General features: G+C 38.9%; 1 protein-coding gene across 1 annotated transcript in view; it reads right to left on the reverse strand.

Annotated features, from left to right (window-relative positions):
* Window positions 1-14,843: 14,843 nt before the first annotated feature.
* smarca2 (SWI/SNF related BAF chromatin remodeling complex subunit ATPase 2) overlaps window positions 14,844-25,549 on the reverse strand; it is a 49,022-nt gene continuing 38,316 nt past the window's right edge. Inside the window, exons 29-34 of the mRNA XM_082169985.1 lie at window positions 23,724-23,941; window positions 19,421-19,526; window positions 18,958-19,059; window positions 18,223-18,346; window positions 17,017-17,153; window positions 14,844-16,320 (exon numbers count right to left, since the gene is read on the reverse strand). Of these exons, the coding sequence (XP_082026111.1) occupies window positions 16,285-16,320; window positions 17,017-17,153; window positions 18,223-18,346; window positions 18,958-19,059; window positions 19,421-19,526; window positions 23,724-23,941 (723 nt within the window). The 3' untranslated portion in view covers window positions 14,844-16,284. The remainder of the gene's footprint in view (window positions 16,321-17,016; window positions 17,154-18,222; window positions 18,347-18,957; window positions 19,060-19,420; window positions 19,527-23,723; window positions 23,942-25,549) is intronic.

Raw genomic sequence — 25,549 nt, forward strand, 5'->3', positions numbered from 1 at the left:
AGTCCATGAGGGGAAGACGGAGATTGGTGGGTACAAAAATCTTCCCCTCAGGACCTCCCGGCGGACCAGGTTCGGTAACGGTGGCGTCGGCTATGAGTTCATCGATATTCCACTGGATGGGGCTGACAATCATAGTTGGAGGGAGGATGGTTTCGTTGATCTCTGTGGAGGACTCAGGTTGATATAGACGTGACAGGGCGTCTGCTTTGAGATTCTTGGAACCGGGGCGGTAAGTAACCGTGAAGTTAAAGCGTGTGAAGAAGAGAGCCCACCTAGCCTGGCGAGGATTTAATCTCTTGGCTTCCCGGAGATACTCAAGGTTGCGGTGATCTGTAATCACTTGGAACGGATGATTGGCTCCCTCCAACCAGTGTCTCCATTCCTCTAGAGCCAACTTAATGGCCAGGAGTTCTCGGTTACCGACATCGTAATTCTGCTCCGCCGGGGACAACTTCCGTGAAAAGAAGGCGCATGGATGAAGTCGTGAAGGGGTCCCCTGCCGCTGAGATAGAACTGCTCCAACTCCGTTGGTGGAGGCGTCCACTTCCACTAGGAATGGTAGTTCGGGATCTGGATGACTCAGCATAGGAGCAGAACTGAAGGCTTCTTTGAGAGTTTCAAAGGCTTGACACGCCTCTGTAGACCAGGTTAGCCGCTTGATACCCTTCTTCACCATGGATGTCACTGGAGCGCAGATCTTACTGTAGTCGCGGATGAACCGGCGATAGAAATTGGCAAAGCCGAGGAAGCGTTGCAGCTCTTTCAGGGTTTGAGGCTTAGGCCAATTGATTACAGCCTCCACTTTACTTTGATCCATGGAGATGCCATCTGGACGGATCACATACCCCAGGAAGTGCATGGATTCACGATGGAATTCGCATTTTTCTAACTTCAGGTATAGCTGGTACTCACGGAGGCGTTTTAGCACTTTCTTAACCTGAAGGATGTGTTCATCGAGGTTGGAGGAGTAAATCAAGATATCATCAATGTAGATGATCACAAACCGGTGGAGCATGTCTCGGAAGATTTCATTCATGAAGCCCTGGAAGATCGCTGGACTGTTGGACAGGCCGAAGGGCATAACCCGATATTCGTAGTGCCCCGCAGGAGTGATGAAGGCCGTCTTCCACTCGTCTCCTTCACGGATACGAACCAGGTTGTATGCACTTCTCAAGTCGAGTTTGGTGAAGATTTTCGCCGAACGGAGTTGCTCAAGAGCAGCGGGCACCAATGGTAACGGATATCTGTACTTGACTGTGGCTGCGTTAAGGATGCGATAATCAATACATGGACGGAGTCCTCCATCTTTTTTTCCAACGAAGAAGAAGCTTGAAGCGGCAGGGGACGTGGATGGTCGAATGTATCCTTGACGTAGAGCTTCCTCCACGTACTCCTCCATGGCCTTCTGCTCCGGGATGGACAATGGGTAAACCTTCCCATGCGGTAGTGTGGCCCCAGGCAGCAGGTCGATTGCGCAGTCCCATGGCCGATGAGGTGGAAGAGTGGTGGCGAGTTGCTTGCTAAACACGTCCTGGAACGCCCGGTATTCTGGTGGAATCTCGGGAGCTACATCTGTGGCCGGACTCTCGATGGAGGTCGATCCCAGGATAGCAGGAGAAGTGGACAAGGACGGGGCCGTTGAGTTCTTCTTGATGGGACGTAAACAATGCGATTTGCAATAATTACTCCATTGGCGTACCTCTCCAGATGTCCAGCAGATGTCAGGCGAGTGCTGGTTAAGCCAAGGACGTCCCAGGACGATATCGGATTTGGAGCCCTCCAGTACCAGTAATGAACATCTTTCCTGATGTAAGCACCCGATGGAAAGTTGTAACTCGGGACTGCAGTGAAGAATACTTCTGTTACTGAGAGGTTTGCCCAGAATGGAGTGAAGACTCAATGGATGACTCAAGCGACGACGGCGGGCTTGTAACCGGTTGAGCAGAGAGGCTGAGATGAAATTCCCCGCTGCACCAGAGTCAATCAGAGCTTTCGCTGGAACAGAATGTTTTCGGTAGGTAAGTAATACTGGAGTTTGCTTCAGGTTTGATACAGGAAATGGCAGTTCAACTGTACTCACCGCCGAACGACTGGGACGAACGGGACATTCAGCACGGTAGTATTCAGAAGCTCCACAGTAGAAACACAGATTATTGGTACGACGTCGATTACGTTCTGTTGTGGTTAGTCGTCCTGAGTCGAATTCCATTGGCTCTGGTACTGGAGGGTTTACGGGCTCGGAGAGGCGAGGGGGTCGTGCAGAGGGATTTTGGAAGCAAGCAGTGCGGTGTTGGGCTATGAGAATTGAGCGTTGGATAAGTTTTTCTATCCCGATGGTGTCATCATAAATGGCCAGTTGTAAACAGATGTCAGAGTTGAGTCCTTGACGATAGGCTGTCATCAAGGCAATCTCATTCCATCCGCTGCTTGCAGCGATCGTCCGAAACCTCAGAGCATAATCTGAAACAGAGGAATTGCCTTGTCGTAGGCGAAACAACTGATCGTGAATCGATATGGCATTGGATGATTGAGAAAACACAGTACTGAAATGATTTAGGAACCCGTCGAAAGACTGTAATGCAGGTGCATCGGAATCCCAGAGAGCTTGAGCCCAGTTCAACGCTCGACCTGTGAGCAGGGAAATTATGAAAGCAATTTTGGCTTTTTCAGAAATGAACTGAGCAGCGTTTACCTCCATATAAAGTTTGCACTGTAGCAGAAATCCTTTGCACTCTCCGTCGCCCGAGTAATTTGCAGGTTTGGCCATGGGACTTTCTGAGGCAGGTCGGTAGTTCAGAAGAGTATGACGGAATTCCCTTAGTGTTTCTTGAAGTGTAGGTTGTTGGGTGACGGCTGCGTGCACAGGGGTACTCGGAGAGGTTTCGATGGATGAAGCGGAGATTCCGGAAGCCGTGGGAGCCTGCATTGTGTGTGGTCCGGTCTTCTGTCACACCACTGTATGGACGAGGACACAGAGATAATGGTAACAAAGGTTTATTTAGACACTGTATGCAGCTCCGGATAGCAAGGAAGCACAAAAGGTCAAACTCAGGGAATATAACGTTGAACTTAGAGTCTTTAGTATGCATGGAACAGATATAGTCACTCAGGGCAATGAGCTGGGATTCAGGAAGCTTCGCTGGTGGAGACAAACAGAACGGGTCTTGATCTTGAGGTTATCCAGGTAATAGCTGATCACTGATACAGACAGAGAACACACAGAGAGTTATGGAAAGTCTGAACTTGAGAATACTTGCGGGATCACAAAGACACTTGGGAATAACGCTGGGGAGTCACAGACGTCTGAAGACGAGACCGGACAGTGAACTGTGGTGTGACTGGGGTTTATATCCAGAGTGAGCGTGGCATGTGAAGTGATGAGTTGCAGGTGCAGATAATCAGAATTCGGGTGAGTGTGATCGAGACCAGGTGTGTTGAGTTGACGCTGGCTGAGGTGTGCTGAGTGGATCCGTGACAATAACGTTTAACGGTACAAGACACATTACATTAATAAAAATCAAGTAGTTGCCTATCCTTGCCTTGTTTTTGAATACATAAATCAAATAGTGTAAAATACATTTCAGAGAAAGTTTTCTCAATCTTTTCCATTGGCCGAATTGTATTTTTAATTGATTTATATTTTTTTATGGAAACAGATAGGCCTTGGGCATTATTTGTACGAAACTATTTTCTCAGACAATCTGGTATTATCATGATAAGCAATTATCTCTGTGGTTAAAACATTAAAACACAGCACGCCACAGGAAAAGTGTTCAAAAACATCGCATCCACAACAATATTTCTATTGATTGAATTTGAATATAAAAAATGTTGTAACTTCTCAGTAATGATTTCATGTTTAAGTGTTTAACTCCATTAATTTGAATGGCATATTTAATCTAAATGTTTATATCAGAAGTAAAACATAGTTTAAATCATTATTTTATTTATTTAAACTGTTATTTGCGTCAGTTTCACTAAACGGCCCAACGCGCTCGCTGGCGCGGACATTTAAGAAGGGATGGATATTTGCTTCAAGTGACAGGCTTGGTGAGTGAAATTATATTTGTATTATCTTTCTGTACATGTTTAATTTTCTTTAGATTTTCTATCTAAAAGTGACCAAAAAGACACTTAACTCCAGCTCACCATCGGTGTCGCCAAACTGCTCCATCTCCAAAACGTTCGTACGCATGGGTCAGAGTTTGCGTGCAGGTGCGCACATTTTCCCGTCAAGTTTGTTTTTATAAATCACAACTTATGCGTCGGAAGTGGCGTATGCACATTTTCAGCCCCGTTTTGTGCGTACGCCACATTTATAAATGAGGCCCCAGATCTGTGCCTTGCCACAATTCTGTCTCTGAGCTCTTCAGGCAGTTCCTTTGACCTAATGATTCTCATTTGCTCTGACATGCACTTCTTCTTCTTCTTCTTCTTGTTACTATTTAACGGCGGTTGGCATCCAGCTTATTGGTGCATTTCCGCCACCTTCTGCTCCGGAGTGTGAACCAGAAAATAGGTTTACAGACTAAATCCCCTTCCCCACTCACACACACACTTCCCAGTCATTCTGCAAAACAATAATAATAATTATTATTATTATTATAATCATGACAACAACAATATTTATACTTTTAGCCCTCCTCAATACTACATTTCTTCATATCCTATTAAAAACCCCTATTTCTCTTAAGAAAGTCATAAGAATTCTAGTCTGAACCCTATCACTGCTCAATAGCCCTTTTAATGTAATGTTCTGAACTCCCATCTCCCTCAACTTATTCCTCATCATCTCTCTCTGAGCTCCATATCTACTACATCTCAAAACAATATGCTCTACTGACTCCTCTTCCTGGCATCCATCACATAGTCCAGTATTATGTTTCCCTATCAATTTAAGCGTTTTATTTAGTAAACAATGTCCCAATCTTAATCTAGATATCACCATTTCTTCTCTCCTATTTCCACTTCCAACCCTTGTATCTTTAACGTCCCTTTGAATTTGATATAAGTGTCTCCCTTTCCCCTCTCTATCCCAACTTTCTTGCCACTTTTGATTTATTTTCTCCCATATCACACTTTTAACCTCTGCTTTACTAATACTAACTTGCATTTCTATATTTCCCTTTGTTAATGCCCTTTTTGCTAATTTATCTGCCAATTCATTCCCCCTTATCCCAACATGTCCTGGTACCCATATAAACTTTACCTGTCTACCTTGATTTACTATTCTTGTTACTGACTGGAGTACTTCAAACAGAATATCTTGACGACTTTTGGATTTGAATGATCTTAAGCTTGTTAATACTGATGATGAATCTGAGCATACCAAAACTTTGTTCTGTCCCGTTCTTTCTACCCATCGTAATGCAATTAATATTGCCAGTATTTCCACTGTATATACCCCTAATTTATTAGATGTCCTCCTATTGATTCCTGTTCCTTTATCCGGTATCACTACCCCCAATCCTGTTGCTTCTGACATGCACTGTGAGCTGTAAGGTCTTATATAGACAGGTGTGTGGCTTTCCTAATCAAGTCCAATCAGTATAATCAAACACAGCTGGACTCAAATGAAGGTGTAGAACCATCTCAAGGATGATCAGAAGAATTGGACAGCACCTGAGTTAAATATATGAGTGTCACAGCAAAGGGTCTGAATACTTAGGACCATGTGATATTTCAGTTTTTCTTTTTGAATAAATGTGCAAAAATGTCAACAATTCTGTGTTTTTCTGTCAATATGGGGTGCTGTGTGTACAATAATGAAAAAAAAAAAGAACTTAAATGATTTTAGCAAATTGCTGCAATATAACAAAGAGTGAAAAATGTAAGGGGGTCTGAATACTTTCCGTACCCACTGTAATATATATATATATTGGGAATGGATTAATATGGATAATCAAATAGATTAAGTATTTGTATGTGTATTAATTGTTATATGTTCCGGGAATTGGTGTGGCCCAAAAAGGGGCGGGGTTTGGCCTATTTAAGCCAAGGACAAACCTGAAGTCAGGACTTGTTAACCAAGTCGGAAGCGAGAGTGCAACTGTGGTGCCTCAAGCAAACAAAACTTTTTCTTTTCTTTTTGTGTGCACCTGTATATATACTTAACTGTGGACGGTCTTCTTATTGGCACTGTAAATAAATTCCACCTTGCATGAAGTGCTTCTGCGAGTGCGCCATCCTTTTACATCCGTACACAGACTCACATTTCTCCACGAAGGCGAGCTGGTGGGCTCGTCATCATCACACCATTTATACTGAGATCCTAGAGAGGAAGTGCAATGGAATGTAGTGCAGTTGATTCTTTACATCATGATAAATATCCAGCTGTAAATAAATTTTTCGCATTGTCCTAACTGATTTAAACAGGTCTGTATATCAGTGGTTCTTTCAAATGACTGATCATATTTACTAAGAATGTCGCTCATTATTTAAACTGTGCACTTCTACACAAAAGATAATGTGAATCAATGAATGTTTGAAATCATAGAACCTATAAAGAAAACAAGGAAATTATTTAATTTATGCTCGACTGGTCCAGTGAACATTTATTGTAGGTTATTGACTACAGGAGTCTTTAATGTATATGCACTCACTATAGCTGTGTCCCAATTCATAGGCTGCATTCTTCAAAGGCCACGAAGGTCAGAATGAGCATCGTTAAATGGGACGGTCTATCCTTCGGAGGACTGTTCTTGTCGCCAACTGTGACAGCTGCCGTTGACGAGTGGCTGTAACGTTTGCACTGGACTTTTTTGAAAGTTATAATAAACTGAAAACAAAACAGGGTTCACAAACTGTCTAAATATGTTCATCGTGGTCCATTTCTATATGTAATAAAGACTATACACTATATATAATGGCATCTTAGTAAGATATAAGTCAACAACATTTGAACCGCATTAAAGGAACACTCCACCGTTTTTTTAAATAGGGCTTATTCACCTTCTTTCCTACATTTAGATAGGTGGGCAAATGCATTTTTGTCTCAGTGCATGCATTGTTTTAGTTTGACAGGGTCGGTGCTAGCTTAGCTTAGCATAATGAATGGAATCCTTTGTTGCCAGCTAGCATGTCCTGAGTAAAAGTGATATAAAAAAATTTAAAAACCCACCTAATTACTTCTTGTGGCCTGCGTATTCACAACAAGTACAAATAGCGATGCAGATTAACACTAGACAATTTCCTATGCAGATATTGACTTGGGACTATATTAGGGGGAAGCACAGGCGAAGCACTGCTACTTGGGCGCAGAGATATCACGCCCAAGTAGCAGTGCTTCGCCTGTGCTTCCCCCTAATATAGTCCTTAATATATAAGTCAATATCAGAATCAGAATCAGAATCAGAAAGAGCTTTATTGCCAAGTGTGCTTGCACCCACAAGGAATTTTTCTTGGTACTGAAGCTTCCAGTGCACATATACAAATACAAATACAACAAGAAACATAGTAATACAAATTCTAAGAATAAAATATATAAAAAAAAATATAAAAAAAATAATAGTATAAAAAGTAAAAAAAGGGGTCACAGTTGGGTTTAGTCTGAATAAACATTTACAGATTATGAACATATTTACAGTATTTTGAGAAGTATGAATAATATAAATATAAATATCACCTGAGTTAGAGAATATTACACTAGACAGTGGGAGTCTAGTGCATGTTACAGATTATGAACATATTTACAGTATTTTGAGTAGTATGAATAATATAAATATAAATATAAATATCACCTGAGTTAGAGAATATTGCACTAGACAGTGGGAGTATTGCACTTGCAGGCATATGCCTTGGGGGGCATGTTAAGTGTTCAGAAGGGAAATGGCCTGTGGAAAGAAACTGTTCCTGTGCCTGGATGTTCTTGTGGCCAGTGATCTGTGTCGCCGTCCTGACGGTAACAGTTCAAACAGGGGGTGTCCAGGGTGGGTGGAGTCTGTGATGATTTTACCTGCTCTCTTCCTCACTCTGGAAGAGTACAGGTCCTGGAGGGTTGGCAGGGGGGCACCAATAATCCTCTCTGCAGTCCGGACTGTCCGTTGTAGTCTCCTGATGTCCGATTTGGTAGCTGAACCAAACCAGACAGTGATGGAAGTGCTTAAAACAGACTCAATGACGGCTGAGTAGAACTGGATCAGCAGCTCCTGTGGCAGATTGAACTTCTTCAGCTGGCGAAGGAAGTACAGTCTCTGCTGGGCCTTTTTCACAATGGAGTCAATGTGATTTGCCCACTTCAGGTCCTGAGTGATGGTAGAGCCCAGGAACCTGAATGACTCCACTGCTTCCACAGTGCTGTTCATGATGGTGAGAGGGGGAGTGCTGGGGATTTTCTCCTGAAATCCACAATCATCTCCACTGTTTTGAGCGTGTTCAGCTCAAGGTTGTTATAGCTGCACCAGACAGCCAGCTGTTCAACCCCCAGTCTGTAAGCAGACTCGTCACCATTTTGGATCTGCCTAGGCAGGGGCGGACTTTACCATTAGGCAAAGGTCGGCAATTGCCTTGGGCCCCGAGCTACCTAGGGGCCCCCAAAATGCCCCATTAACTTATGCTTAAGTTTTTTTTTTTTTACTTTTTTTTTTTACTTTTCGCAAATTATATATTTCTAAAACTCCATTTGCAAAAATGGCATCAAATCATTAGTCGCAGAAAGGAGGGGGCCCCCCACCTCACTACATTGGACTATTCCATTATCTTACGCATCTGCGAAAGTGACAAGCCTGTATTGCGACAAAAAACTGACAGAGAAAAAGAAGTGATTGACAGAGTGTAAGGAGTAGTAGAGTAAAAATGAAGCGAAGCTACCCAAGCGTTGCTGAAAAAAGGAGGACAAATTGCCGAATAAGGTAACAAACTTGTTTTGTGATGCCCGCTGACAATGACAACAACGCTAACGAAACAGGAACTACACAAACAGAGCAAGATGAGTCTAAACGTGAAAATGAAAAGTTTCGAAGTTACCCAAGAGTCTCAAATAAAAGAAAAAAAAGACTCAGATACTGTAAGTATTTAGGAAAGCTGCTAACGATGACAAACTTTTTTATGGCTAGGAACAACAAACGTCCAACGCACAGAAAAATCGTGAAGCAAAACAGAGCAGTTTAAATTACTTATGATATGAAAAATCTCAGCTCTCGGTTTCTGTCAATTCTATTACGAAATTCAAGCAATAAATACCCTTTGGAGCTTGTAATGTGACGTGACCGATCCCTAGAGGCACGTGAACTGATCATCTTCGGTAATAACTTACCAAAATGTAGTATATTCCTTATTCATAATATCGACCAATCAGTGTTTTTCAACCGTGGAAAGAGGTAAAACAGCTGGAGAACAATCGTCACATAACGTTACCTCAGGAAAGCCATTTAATTACCATAATATAGGCTATAGCATGTTAGTTGACTAGAAAAATAAGATAAAGAGTATTTAGCTAAATATGTGTAGCCTACTATATTACTTATTTAGTATATTGTTTACTAAAACGCATTATGTTCATAGTTTTTTTTTTCTTGAGAAAAATTAACGTCTATCTTGTGTACCTAATATGTATCTAAATGAGCCAGTATTGAATCAAATCACAAGAATTGAATCGAAATTTGTCAAGCAAAAATAAAATAAAAACAGAGCTTACCAGAAATTGTACCATGTAAACATTGTGACGTTTCTGTTTAGGTGTGAATAAGAATAAGTGTATGCAAAGTTTAAAGGGGAAGCTTTATTTCTCCTCTCCAACCTTTACCTGCCATTCAGTCTGTAAAAAAAAGATTTTTAAAGGTGCAGTGTGTGATTTTTAGACGTCACAATATGTCGATCTTCATAGAAGGGGGTTCCCGCGGTTATGTAGGCCTAGATATAAATGACTCATTCTAAGGTAATAAGAACATAACGGTTCATTAAGTAAGGTTTTTATGCACTGAAAACATAGTTATATATTGCATTTATGTCAATAGATCCTCAGAAATATGACACATTGCACCTTTAAAGATCGGATGGGGGGCCCATACATACCTTCGCCTTGGGCCCCCAATTTGCTAAATCCGCCACTGTGCCTAGGAAATTGTCTAGTGTTAATCTGCATCACTATTTGTACTTGTTGTGAATACGCAGGCCACAAGAAGTAATTAGGTGGTTTTTTAAAAAAATTTATATCACTTTTACTCAGGACATGCTAGCTGGCAACAAAGGATTCCATTCATTGTGCTAAGCTAAGCTAGCGCCGACCCTGTCAAACTAAAACAATGCATGCACTGAGACAAAAATGCATTTGCCCACCTATCTAAATGTAGGAAAGAAAGTGAATAAGCCCTATTTCAAAAAACGGTGGAGTGTTCCTTTAAAGTTTTAGTTGTGTCATTGGATATTTGAGTAAGCTGAAAACCAATACTTGCATTTAAAAGTTTAAAGGGGTCATGAACTGGATTGTTTTATTATTTTATAATGTTGCCTGGGGTGCCCTTATAATGTTAGTATGATTTTTACATCAAAAATTGTCATACTTTATAAATAAAAGCCATTTTTCCAAGCCTGATTTCAGCCTCAGATTTGAACGCTCTGTTTTAAGGGGCGTGTCTGCTGTGAGACTGCAGTGCAAACGCCCACTGCTGTGATTGGCTGACATGCTTGCATATGAAATAGCTAGTATTACATGAACTCTCTCGAAAACTTTTACTACGTTTTTACTATTAAAGCTATCGAGATTAACAAATCGTGAAAAGTATCGTTTAAAGCATTATATTTAAATCTATTCCATCACATGAAAGGTTGCAGCATGATGAGCACTGACTGAGCAGATGCCAGAAAGTCTGTTGATCGCGTGAATAAAGATCTTATCATTGCAACGCAATTTTTGCACTCTCACAAATGCTTACACCAAATCACAATGCAAACACGATGTGAATACACAGTAAGAGCTTCGTTGTGTGTAACAGTGTCATTATTTCATCACGAGTTTGGTAAGTGTCCAGATAAGCTCTCACGGCTCGCGCTGTGCTGTTTGATTGACAGCTTGGGCGATTGGAAAGAGATCGATCTTTGATCGCTTTCAGTTTAAAAAATATTATTTTCATAATTCTACGAGAAATTATGTGAAGTTGATCGTTTAGTCACTGATGCATAAACAGTATTGAACGATTTTAAGAGAAATATCTGAACTTGAATAATTACACAGAAATCACTGATCGCAGATCAGGCATTAGAATACACATGGTTACTTACATGTTGCTGGCAGATCCGTGTCGGGAAATTGTGATTGACTGATTTAATAAAGTTTAACCATGCTGGAATCCGAAGGAAGCTTATGCAGACTGTCTTCTTCCACAAACAGGCACTGCACAATATTTAGTAAACAGCATGTTTATTGCTTGGAAGTAGCTCGATCCGGTTTATCATGTCGTCCTATGTTATTTAGCATGTTTGGGCGAATCGGTGGGCGGGGCTAAACAGGCCGTGTTGAAGTAGGCGTTGATCTTCTTTTGTGGAGGCGGTGTTTTATCGTCTTTGACGTCATAGTTCCCCACTTTGAAAAGTTTGCTGAGCCTGATGTCTATAAAAGCTTTTATTGGACTAACAAGGTAGTTTTCAGTTCTGAAACTTACAGGATATTATTATAGTATGATGATCTCTTATGTCAAAAGCTCAAGGAAATTTTGATTTCTCAGTTCATCACCCCTTTAATTCGGCAATTACTCTCTCTCTCAAAAAAATTATTGTACGCAATGAATTCTGGGGTAGGCAAGGCCGCGAAGGATCCATCTGTTGTATCCTTCATTGCATGGGAAACAAAGGCTGCATTTGGAGCCTTCGAATTGGGAAAGCCATCGTCGTGCCGCTGTGACGCAATCGGCCTTCGTATGCACCCTTCAAATGATACAGCCTGTGAATTGAGACGCAGCTATAATGACATGTATAGTATTTTGACTATAAAGTATGTATTTAAAAAAAAAAAAGTCAATTTATCAAGCACAGAATAGGCAAAACATTTAGTTGAAGATGAAAACAAAATTAATGATCAAGATGACATTTTCTCTACATCCTACATCATGGAACTCTTGCATCCCTAAATTAGACACAAAAATGGCAATTGTCCATTACCACTCATGATAGTACCTATGATGGTACAAGGATTTCCAGAGTAGCAGAAACAAGGATCTATAGAATAATCCAGGAAATCCTGCATCATGGTCAAGACATTAGCATGCGCACACCATTCGGTTTACAAACAGACAGCTAACACTGTAGTTGAAATGCAATCCTTCAAATATGCCACTTCAAGCGTTCCTTTGTATGGCAGCTTGTGAACGAAGAGTCTTTATCTATGCATTGTCTATGCTGGTCTGGATGCATCTGAATAAAACACCTTTTCTGCTGGTTTCAGACACAAGCGAGAGTAAAAAGGCAGTAGATTTAGGCAGGTCCCCTAGTGCGGTTTTATCTCATTCAAATGTGCCAATTTTCCTACACAGTTTGAGATTTCTATATTCTTTTTTCTTTTTTTAAACACTCTCCTTTCAGATGATATTGAGCAGAGCTATTGCTATCTAAGAGTCCGTTCTCTAGGCAAATTAGATACAACAGAGCCAGATAAGGCCTAATCATGGAATAAATTACACTATAGATTCCTCTTTAAAGCACTTTTTAATGTCAGGTTCGCCTTAATCTGCCTCTGGTATAAAAAAAAGTCGATAAAGCTTTTAAAGCGCTGCATTTCATGAATGTATGACGGAAATTTCGCTGACCACAAGCTTTGATCTTGCTGCCTGGTGTTGGAAATGCGGCAGTCAGGTTATATAAACGCTGGTTCAGCGGTCAGATTATGGTGAAGCAGATATATACGGCGTAAGGTTTAATTCATTTCATTTCCTCAGTCATGCAGTTAACTGATCACGAACTCTGGAATGCCAGAGGGATCAATGCATTCTCTCCTAGCCCTTTTAAGTGGCGCATTTTGGCCATTCATAGGCCTGAGACCTTAAATATGTGATATAAAGCGTGATTAGCAGCAGAACTTCTAATAATAGGGAGCACCTGGTCCTTTCATTCATTCATACATGACTAATTTTCTACGCACTTCTGAGAGAGATTGTTTGAGAAACGGCCTTGGTTATCACCACATCGGTCACTCGGATGATCGGGAAAAGAGCTCACAAAGGCTACAGAGGAATAGCAGGGATTGCATTGGCACCTGACTATTTCCATTTGACATCCCTGGCACAGAGACAAGGATTACTGTCCAATTTAGCTATCTTCTGAGGCTTACCGCTATCTAAACAGCTTGCCACTTCAAAGTGGAGGACAAACAGGGCAGAAATGGACTGTACTCTTGGACTGAATCAGCTTAGCAGAACTCCATTTAAATGTCTGGAGCTCTGGAAGAAAAGGCGTTTTTGATCTCGAAGGAAAAAAGAATCGTGGTAAACCTATGAGGGACCTCTGCACTGCCCCTCAGTGCTCATATGAGGTAGGACACTTAAGTTGGGATTAGCTTTAAAGGTGGAGTGTGGTGGCTAAATAGAAGGATGTGTGTTCTAGTGTTCTTGAAGTCAGTGCAATATTATACATCACATTTAAATGTGCTGAGCTATAGGAATGGCAGTATCCTAACAGCCAAAAATCTCTTCAAACTTTTTCATGATCCCTTTGTGAGGGGCGTTCTTCTTATAAAAGCAGCTACCATAAAGTTCAAGTCTACGATTTGTTAATATTTTCTTATATTAAAAAATGAAGTTTATTCCTATGATGGCAAAGCTGATGCCAAATTTACTCCAGTCTTCAGTGTCACATGATCTTTTAAAAATCATATTAATGTTGAAAAAGTTGTGCTGCTTAGGCCTGTGTGTGTGTGTGTGTGTGTGTGTGTGTGTGTGTGTGTGTGTGTGTGTGTGTGTGTGTGTGTGTGTGTGTGGAATACTTGTGTGGAATACTTGAACTTTATATATCAAAGTATCCTGAAAATTGCAAGGAACAGCATTTATTTGAAATATAATTTTTTTGTTACATTATGTATTTACTGTCTCTTTTTAATGGGTAAAAAAACGTTTGAAAAAACATTTGAATATATATTATTGTATAAAACCCATTTATTCTGTATGAAAAAAATATTAAGTGTGATATAAAAACAACACATTTTAAAAATGAATAACAGGCTTTTTCATTGCTTTGCAATTTCATTGAACAAAGAAATATTAAGAATATTCAATTATGTATGCGTGTTTAAAATTGTTTAATATTACTGTCTTGAAGGGATAGTTCACCCAAATATATGTGTCCCACAGAAGAAATTGATACGGGTTTAGAACAACATGACGGTGAACGGAGCCCCTAATGATACATGGTGATGGGAAAATATATATTTCAATGATTTTGCATTCTCTTGCAAAAAATGGGACATGATGATGAAAAAAATTTATTTCAATGCTTTTGCGTCATCACCAGAGAAACTTTGCATTCGCTTACAAAGAACTCAAGAGGTTTGGGAGCGAACGCAAAGTTTCTCAGGGGAACACAAACGTTTTCTGAGGGGACACAAAGTTTCTGGGGGAAGAACGCAAAACTTTTGCAAGACGACGCAAAAGCACTGAAATAATTTTCATCATCACCATGTCCCATGTTTCTGCAGACCCCAAGCACCCCATTGACCCCAGTTTGAAAATGTCTGACCTAGACGTTACAGGTTTGCTTGCATGTGTGGGTAATTATAGAATCCTATCTCATTATTATTTCAACCCTGAGCAAGGTACTTAATCTCAGTGTTTTGTCTGGGAACTGGCCCTGCAATTACTGTAGCTTAGTGGCTTTAGGTAAACAGCAACTGCAAAGTGACAAGTAATTATCTCAAATGACTATTAAGGTAATTAAGCTTCCATTTTAATAAAGCAGATGACGCCATATACATCTAAAACATAATATTTGGGATATTGCAAATGTTCCTAGCACATCATGACTGGTTGCAAAAATACACAAGGATTGATTTCACAAGTCTATTAGAAGAGGAGCATTGCAAACTTAAATATCAAGTCACAATTATTTCATGAAGACAATCAGCATGACATTACACCAGAGATCAACGAGAGAAGGGTTATCATTGGTGATGTTTACTTTGGGCTATGAGCTACAACCACAAAGACGCTGTGCAAGGAGAGCAAAGATTATGACACTTTTGAAGAGTTATCAAGCTCAAGCACTTACAAAAGAGATGTCAGAAATGACCAATGGCACACAGGAGAACAGATCAAAAAGAGTTCTCATTGACAATAATGCAAGTGCCTTAGTGAGTACATTTTAAAGCAACAACATTCATTAAAAAACAAGATGAAATGCATATTTCCAATACAGTATAAGAGCAATTCATTATTTTAAAAAAACATCCCATTACTTAAAAAAACAGTAGTTTTTTTTATTTTTTTATAAATGAAAATAATGATTAAAAAAAATATCAATAGGGGGAAAAGGGTAGCCAATCTGACCTGTTTTATATTTGAACAATATGCTTTAAAATACTGATTGTCTTATCTACATGAGCTTTGAAATATTGTGAGACACTCTTCTCCACTGTAAATTAAAGGAAAGTGAAGGTGAAATGTGCATGTCCGACTGCAGAGTATAAAACCAGTGAAGGAAAGACACCGAATAGGAAAAAGAGAAATCGCCACATCTATGTATATGATACAAAGCTGGTCAAATTCGTATATCACATACCACTGAAACGGTACAGGGCTGAATAGTGCTCCCATCTCAAACACATTTGTAATCTCTGCTGGCTTTTGTGCTGCATGCAATACAATATAGAAGTGACTATAATATATGATCTAATCTAGATGATACGAAATGCTATGAGGACTTCACTTTAAGTAACACTTGAATACTTTTTGATATGCTTCATAAATTTGAAACAACTGGTTTAACCAAGGAAAAAAAAGGTTTGAATAGCTTATAAATGACGTTCTTTGATGCAATTCAGATTTTTCTTTTATCAAACATATATTTTTAAACATTGCATAAATGTAAATTATATACAAGCAAACAGAAATTATCTCTAAAAGACCTCACTGCATGTAGGGAAATAACTGTAAGCTATTGAAGGTGCAAAAAAACTGAAGATTATTCAACAGTGGGATAATAGCGCAAGACAAAGTAAAACATACAATAAAATAAAACAAAAAAAAGAGAAAAGAAACAATAAATCTTATTGGAAGCCGAATCTTATAATTCAGCTGGGTGAGGAAAGACAATAAAAGAAGCAAATAAACGTGTGAAAGGAATGCTGATGATCAGCTCATCTCCTCCTCACTCGTCATCGCTTTGGCTCCCCTCTGACTGCTCCTGAAAACAAACACACAATGACATTACACGCACATGCAGACACACAGATCGGCCCACGCTAGAGCTCTGGTGACCCGCGTCCACCCCCGCGCCACACCTGACTGAACGCTGGTCTGCAGAGCCTCATTACTCGTGGACTGAGCTGCTTACTGAATGTGCTCTCTTGTTTCTGGATAATGAGACAATCTCACACTGATTCATGGGCCATGGTCACAGGGCTCTGAGATGTTCACACTGACTTGACGTGAGGAGACTAAGCGATTTACTGACGTTCAGACATGAACCGATCACATTAATGGAAAAGAGCGCATGTGAATGGAGGTTTCGAAAGCGAGAGAAACAGACAGACTTACATTTTCCTCTTGAACTGCAGCAGATGGGATAAAGAGATGAATGAATGAAGGGCACAGTGTATCCTTTTTTCTCATAAATGATTCCCAAAGGGAACTGCATAACACCTCAAATACCTCTTAGATGTTAAAAGATAAGGACATGTGGCTAAGCATCTATAAATCTCTTTGTAAAGTTTCTTTTTTTGGGGGGTGGGGGGTAATATCCTCAAGCATATTCAATCCAAATGTCAATGTATACACCTGTGGTTTTTGATTGCAAGATGTTTAATTAGGCTAAATGTCAACTGGCTAAACAGATTGCAGCAATGACAGGCCTAATTGATGAGAGGAATAGTAGACCTACATTCTCCTCTTGTTCTTCCTCGCTGTCATCGTCACTGACCACAGGCTTAGCCTTTCCACGACTCGGTCTCTTCTTGCCTTTGTCCTGACATCTCTCGTCCCGTTTACTCAGCTTAATTTTCACCTTCACTGACTTAGCTTTAATTAAAAAAAAGAAAAAAAAGAATTGTAATAAAAGAAATTAAATAAATATATCACAACTCTAACAGAAATATAAATACAAATTAGCTTATAGAATTGTCTGTCATTTTAATACGATAACACTATGAGAGTCCATTTTGTTTCAAATGACACATCTATTAAAAGTCCATCTCAAATGCCACCTTTCTAAATCAGTACTTTGTACCTCATGAAATCTCATGAAATCTTTAGTGTTTGTGGCTTTTGCATCAGACGTCATCAATATGCCAGTGTACTCGATGAAAATGACAAAATTCACTTTTAGTAGATAGACATTTAAAATGTAGTATTCTCTCAAAAATACAAATGACTCATCCTGCATTGCACTGATTTTTGTCCAATCAGATACTCGATGATCGATTGAGAATGTCAATGCAGTTGACTAGCAAGTAGAAAATCATGTTCATGCTGTGATGTAACTAAAGCCTTAAGTCACCTTTCCACTATTTTCGACATTTGTGTACAGTTGCCGCATTTCATCCCCTAGAAGCAGTCGAATGGAACTTTCAAACTGGCCATGAATCAGTCGTTATCTTCCACTTATTCATCATGTTAAAATGAATGAATTATTGAATATATGATATATCCAAATAAAACAACAACTAATGCCAATATGCCTAAAAGAAAAACATAGTAGGTTTTCTATGGCTAATTAACAATGTAATTTTTATAAAATAAATATAACACCTCATTTTACACAAATAATGTTTAAAGATGAATGTTTTAGTGCAAAGATAATGACAATTCTCACCTCATGCACATAGTATTGATTAAAGTACATCACATCTGACCCAATTTAACTGCAAAGGTTTAAATATTTCAACTCGCACAAAGCTAAGATTGGATTAGAAAATTATGCATGTGCATATGAAGCGCACACAAAGGGGTTAGGCCTTTGAAATGTGCCGCCCAAACAACCTGTTTCAACAAAGGAAAGAACTGCACTTCTCAAGCAAGTACAAGGTATTGTAGAGCTTTAGCTTCATTAGTATCAGTGAATTCGTCCTTTGTTAATGAAAAATCTTACACTCTTCCTCTGAATCTTCCTCATCATCGTCATCATCATTGCTGTCATCGTCACTCTCCTCCCTGGCAATCTTTTGTCTGGCACTCTTGAATACTGACTGGAGAACGATGGAGTCCTCATAGATCTACAAAAAACAAAGGGTAATTTACAAGCAATAATTTAAAACAAACACACCCCTTGCTGTGATTAACTGTATTATCTGCAACCCGAACAAAGTAGGAACAAGGTGAGGTAAAAATAATAAAACCATAGTCTGACACATTCTGTCAGAACTGTTTGCGAGATTTGATTATATTTTTGTAGACTCCATCTCCAGATTGTGCTAATTTCAGAAGAGATTAAATATTGATTTCAAACACACAGACAAAATCTGGTAAGTAATCCAGTAATCACAATACACAATCCACCATGAAAATGCTGTGTAAAGAGTCAAACTGATTTTTAATCAAATGTGCGGTTCTTCTTATAAACCTTTGCATAAATAAATTCAATACAACAGGGAATTGGCAGTAATAATCTTCTTTAGACAAACCAAAAATCCCAGTTTTATAGCAGACAATAGCCATTTACAAACAGATCAGTGGCTATTCATGACATGCTTAATATTTCCATGTATGACAAGCACTTTATAGAACTCATGCAACATAAAATCACTGCAAAATGGTGGTGTGGTCCTACTATGCAATTCATACCTAAGACAGTCATGGAGGGTGTTCAATCCATTTATTCACTCACCTGTGAGCCCTCTAGATTGTAAGTCTGAGCATTGTGACAAAGAAGCATGACGTCTTTCTCCAGATCGCTCACACTCCTGTACTTGTGGCAGCGCACACGCTCCTGCAAAAACAAAAACACTTCTAACACCAAAACATCCTTCACCTGTAGGGTGCAACGTTAACAACGGAGGAAATTGCCAATTAGAGTTGCAACAGAAAATTTGAGACACCGACATTACGAAAAACACGCAAGGCGAGTGAGGCGGCCCATTATAAGGACGAAAACATCAGTTTATCTCATCTTAAAACACGAACCAATTCTCTATGGCAGGGTAATCCTGTTATCATCCAGCCGAAGTAATGAATGTGCCAGTCCTGATCGGACGATAACACGTCACAGCAGAACATATAATATGTGATGTCCAGATGTGTGAGGGCTTTAGGGCCACACTGAAATAAAAGATGTACTGTAACTCACGTACCTTGATCTTCTTGAAGTCCACTGGCTTCCTTATCAGTTCATAGTATTCAGGGAGCTCTTTCCTGGAGGGCAACTGTACAAAGACCTCGCTGAGCTGACGGCCTGATCTGTGATCAGAAACAGAGATTGAGGCTTATCCTGACTTCCTCAGACTGCACGGAGAGAGATAAACTATGCAATCAGCCTGGGTGGATTTCCAACTTGGTGGAATAACGTGCAACTGCTTTTTATTATCATCATATTGGTGCTTTACTGACATTATCCCTCAAGTTCACCCCAGGCCAACAGGAGAAAACACAAGTCTAAATCCAGGACAACAGCAAAGGTATAAAGGTCTCCAGGAGTAATACTTTTTTGAGACATACTGCCGACAAGGTGTTTTTTTTACCCGGTCTTCAGCTCTTATCTGTCTGTTACAGTTGCTCTAAATATTTATGACACAGCGCAGATGATTCATTACACATTCAGTGATTACATCAGGGCTCAAATTGGTGCAATTATGGTGTGTCGACCTTCATTCAGACTTCAATTTATAGTTTTTGCTGCAGATGTATGTCTAGTGTTAGTCTCGGGGCTCAGACTGCAGCACAATACCAAACAGCTTTCAACTAAGCTGAAGGATGAATTCTGCTCATTACGAACTCAGCATTTAGCTTAGTCTAACATTTCTAAATTGGCAGCTCAACATGTCAACAATTTCAGATGGATCAAAATGCCAGCTATGTCATTATTATGATGACATGCAGCAATTAAAAATAAAAAAACATTCAATGAGTAGCAAAAGGAATGTGCTTATAGGACTAGTTAAAATTAAGGTCTGCAATTATTTTTATTATTAAAATATTTTCTCCTATCCTGGCTCATGCAAAGAAAACTACAAGCAAGTGATCTGGGTGGGATGCACCAATATTAAAATCTGACACCGATAATACATGTTATCGATTTGTTCATGTTATCCAATATTAAAATGTATACAATTTATACTATTTTACCAAAACATTTTTTTTTTTTTTTTAAGCTACAAGATAATTTAGGCATCATAACATTTTTATAATGTACAGCCTGAAAATCATTTTGCGATTAATTTAAATAGAGATTACATGACAGCAAGGTAATCTAAATGTAAAATAGAGGAAATTATCATACACAATTAAATATACAAAATCTACCAACACAGATAAACGAAAAAAAATGTATAATCATTGATATTGGCCAATAACCTACTGGCTCTGTGCTCAACTAATGGCTTACGTTTTTTGTTTTGTCTGGCCAACCAATGGCCTAAATCCTTTTTTCAGGAAACCTGTTTGAAACCAGTCATTTTGACAAATACATTTTCAAGACATTTCAACTTCAAAACCCAGGTGAAAGCATTTTATGCTCTGTTGTTTGGGATTAGTCATGAAAGTGTGGCACTAAGACTAAGAGACCACTAAGAGTTCATTTCAGAACAAATGCAGCTGTGCTCAGTTTTCACATTACGTGACTCATTAAGTTCAACAGAGTCATATATTTGAAATAATTGCCAAGGACGTCTGTTTCTAAGACGCTTAAGTACTACCAAAGTGACATTTCAAGACGTCTTGGTTTAAATATGGGCTAGATTAGAGCGATTTGTCTATCATGTAAAATTACTGCCATGTCCAGACAGCAAAATTATTATTCCACAACTGATATATGCTGTTAACTAGGAGGTTGTCATGGGGACCACCAAGAGAGAAACCCAACATATGATCAGTGCTGACACCATGAACAACATCCACTAGATTACGAGTGTAACATTCAGACTACATTATTAATCAGAACACTGATTAATCATCAAAATAATTTAATCAAATTAAGCTTATTAATTGCCAATTGATCAATCTCATCGCATGTGTTCAGCTAATTATCTGAGCATAGAGGAATAACTAGCTAGAGCTGCAACTCATGTCACATCCCTGACACAAGTTAGCACCCATGCATGCCATAAATGATGCATGCACCGGCTTTTAAAAATGAAGTATGTCGAAGACTCGACATATTCAGGCGTGGGAGCGTTCAACTGTAAACAATGTTTACAGTCACTGGAAACACTGTGATTGTGTTAAAGTACAACATGACAACAAGAACATTGGCCATCCTCTCTCTCTGAGTCTGATGCATGACGTCTATGCTAAGTGTGAGAAGAACCTGACATATAATCATGATCAGAGCAATGGTACATTAATGTTATGTCCTGTTTGCTGTTTACACACTGTGTATTATAGTCATGGTTTGTATCGAGCAGCACAACTGTTTTCAACATTTATAATAATAATAATAAGAAATGTTTCTTGAGCACCAAATCTGCATATCAGAATGATTTCTGAAGGATCGTGAGACTCTGAAGAATGAAGTAATGGCTGCTAAAAATTCAGCTTTACCATCACAGGAATAAATTACATTTTAAAATATATTTTCTATATACTTTTTAGTGCTGTAAAAAAAAGTTTATTAAATCGCAGATATTTCTGTAATTAATCATGATTAATCGCACCAAACATTAACGTTTTTAATATATTTTTATATTGTAATAATTGTATCTCCAAATTAATGTAGAAACAACATAAAGATAGTATATTTTAAATTGTTTAATGGCATCTGTTTATAAATGAAGGCCAGTATCACTGATACTAATACTGGTACTGATCTCTCTATGATTTGTTTTTCTCAACTTTAGCAATTAATTATAGCAATTCAACATTACAGTATACTTGAAAGCTATGGATCTTAACATTTATTAGGCTTTAAAAAATATAGTGAACTTAAAACATTCTTCACATAAACCTTGTAATAAAGGTCACATTTACCTGTGCCCTTTAATATATCAGGGCTCTGCGCTAAGGATTTTTTCTATTGGTCCAGTTGGGCTGGTTCAGATTTTTACCTGCCCTGCAAAAATGCTCCAAAATGACTTTTCATTGTTTTTGACCCATGTAACCTTGTACCACTATAACGGTGCTTTAAGATTTTCAGGTAGGAAATATACAGAAATTGAATAAAAGTTGTCAAACACTTCACAATATAAATTACAAATTAAATATAGATTAGTCCTTATGAAAGCTACAAAAGTTATTCAGTCAAGAGCAGTGAGTGATTTTCTCTTTTTTTGTTTGTTCTTTGATTAACATTAACATTATCCGCACATGACGCAGATCTGACTCGCATTCCATTTTCTCACAACTCTTTGCATTCATTTAATACTTTATTTAACTCATTAAGGGGCTTGCGAGGATACTCATTACTTTTCTGTGTTTTTGTCCGTTCAAGCGTGAAGGAGAACATAATGCAGTACTGGCGCGCTGTCTGAAGCAGCTTTCTGTGCGCACGAGTCGTGTGTGTGTCACACAGACAGGAGATTCAAAGATCTCCTGCACTGAGGTCTCTTTTGTGTCTTGTCATGCTTGAACGGTTTAAAAGCATTTGCATGATTAAAAGCGTGATCATATAATGTTACGCTAGCCAAAAGATGGCGGGAAAAAAGGATGCTGCGTTAATTGCGTTACATATTTTTAATGTGTTAAACTGAAGAAAAAAAGAAAAGAAAAAAGAAAGAAAAAAATCGCAAAATTAATGCAATCATTTTGACAGCCCTATTTCAAACAGATTTTGAAAAAGACTATATCTACAGTACTTATTACAACGATAGTGTACATAAAAAATTGCATTAATAGTGGAAACTGCCAATACTCACATATTCTGAAGTGATTTTTTTTTTTTTTTTTTATTAAATTTTAAGTTCTGCATGCACATTTTGCCATTTTAAAATTAACAATAAATCGATTGTTAATTTGAAATGAAAATTGGTTATGGACAGTCTTGAAAATGGGAACAGTTATGCTCAATGAATTAATCAACTTAAAGGACACCATGTAGGATTTTTTGGCTTGCTGCCATTAGTTTTTACAAAGCCTCTCCTCCTTCATGATGGCCCTGACATTACTTCACCTTAAATTACTTCTGGTCGTTGCTCCAGACAAGAGTCATTCCACATGTATACTCCGGGACACAGTAACAATGCCTGTCAACACACTATTTGTCTATCTCTACACTGCAAATTCCTGGAAAAGCTGAGATGTTGAGAACAGCATGTTCAATACAAAACCACTGAGAGTTCAATGTTAAAAAATGGACATTCTATTTAGGGTCACCTTTACTACAAATGAACAGACAATCAAACGGTGATTAAGGAGAGCCAATTCAAAGAGTCACCTGCAACAATACAGTGAGGTGAGGAATGGGCTGGCAAAATTAGCCATTATTGGAAGTTTAACAGCACTTACGCGTCTCTGTAATTGATGACCGTATCGACAATAGCATTCATCTGTTTTGTGAGTTTGGGTGGGTTTGGGGAGAGCTTCTCTGCTGGAGGGCGTCCTCTCCTTTTCTTGGCCTTGTCTCCGTCCTCACGCCTCATGTCTTTGTCCACATGTCTCCTACGCTTGCGCCTCTTCAGTCGTATTTCCTCCTCGATTTCCTCCAGGTTGCCATCCTCTATAGCCTGCCAAAAAACAGTTAAGATCACACTGAGTAATTAATGAGGTGGGAAATTACGAAATGAAAAGCAAACAAGACACAATTGTTGATTGCTAGATTAAATACACTGTCTACTGGCAATTTGCACTCGACGTTCATGTGATTTTAATCTAAATTCATTCTGCCAAAGAAAATTTGACCAGGTATGTTCAGCAGTTGGGACCGAAGCCTTTCTTCTAAATCTTTTAAAATCACATGCTGATTCATATACATGCCAAACAGAAAAATGCCATCAGTGTGATTCTGCAAATGCAAATTTTACTGATTAGGCTACTATGCATGACAGTGAATATTTGATTTGAGGACTTCTTCCCAACTCCCCATTGGCAGCCATGAAAGCCATGTTCATTACCAAAAACTACATCTAGAAGTGAAAGAAGCTTCTGACTATAGAGAACTTGACTATGGGCTCTGATTATGGAGCCATTTGTGACCCTGGACCACAAAACCAATCACAAGTTGCACAGGTATATTTGTGGCCATAGCCAACAATACATTGTAGTATTGATATTAAGTAAAGATCATGTTCCATAAAGATATTTAGTAAATTTCCTACCGTAAATATATAAAACATTTATTTTTGTGAGTGAACGCAGCACAATTGCGAACATAAATGGACAACTTTAAAGGGGATTTTCTCAATGTTTTGATTTTTTGGCACCCTAAGATTCCAGATGTTCAAATAGTTGTGTCCCGGCCAAATATTGTCCTATCCTAACAAACCATACATCAATGGAAAGCTTATTTATCCAGTCTTCATATAATGTATAAATCTCAATTTCAAATTGTGACCCATGTGACTGGTTTTGTGGTCCATTGTCACATTTGGACTTTCATCAGTCACACAATCTGACATGATTGAGCTTAGCATTTGTGCAGATCCATTCTTAATTAAATCCATCTGTCTGGAATATTCTCTACATCCTTCCCTTCCTTTTGTTACACAGATGGATATCAAGGGATTCTCTCATCTTTCAGTCTCTCCAAACACACATTTGGCATGAATATTTACAGAGAATAAGTCATTTGCCTTCAGTGAACGTACTGTATGGTCCAATACATTTGTGTTGTTGCATTTGGCCCAACACCCACCTCTGTTGTAAAGCAGTATACAAGTGATCGCCCTTGTTTAGGTCTGCACAGTACTTCAAATCTCCAAATATGCTCAAAAACATTTCTAATTACACCACCAAAGCGAGACCTTGGCGTAGCAAAGAAATCCACAGTAAATCCAGCAACTTCCAAAGAATCCATTCTCTTTGAAAAGTAGGAAACCTATATAGTTTTATGCTCTTCTGTAGCATTTTCTGTAAAACTCAAAGGTTGGTTATCATAATGTGGAAAGCTTGATCCTCAGCGCAAAGTAATTCAACACACCTGTTATGCAGCTGAGCCAGAGCCCTCATTTGAGATTAATGCAAATGCACGGAGCCAGAAGTGAACAATGAGCAAACAAACAGACCTAAAAGAGAGTCCGCTTTTGAAACCAAAAATCGTATATGAAAACACATTAATGTGAGACTTTCAGTGGTGCAATTACGATTTTGGTTCTCAGCCAAGATGTTATGAAAGA

This window comes from Leuciscus leuciscus (genome assembly GCF_965113295.1).
Source record: "Leuciscus leuciscus genome assembly, chromosome: 5".
Taxonomy (NCBI): Eukaryota; Metazoa; Chordata; class Actinopteri; order Cypriniformes; family Leuciscidae; genus Leuciscus; species Leuciscus leuciscus.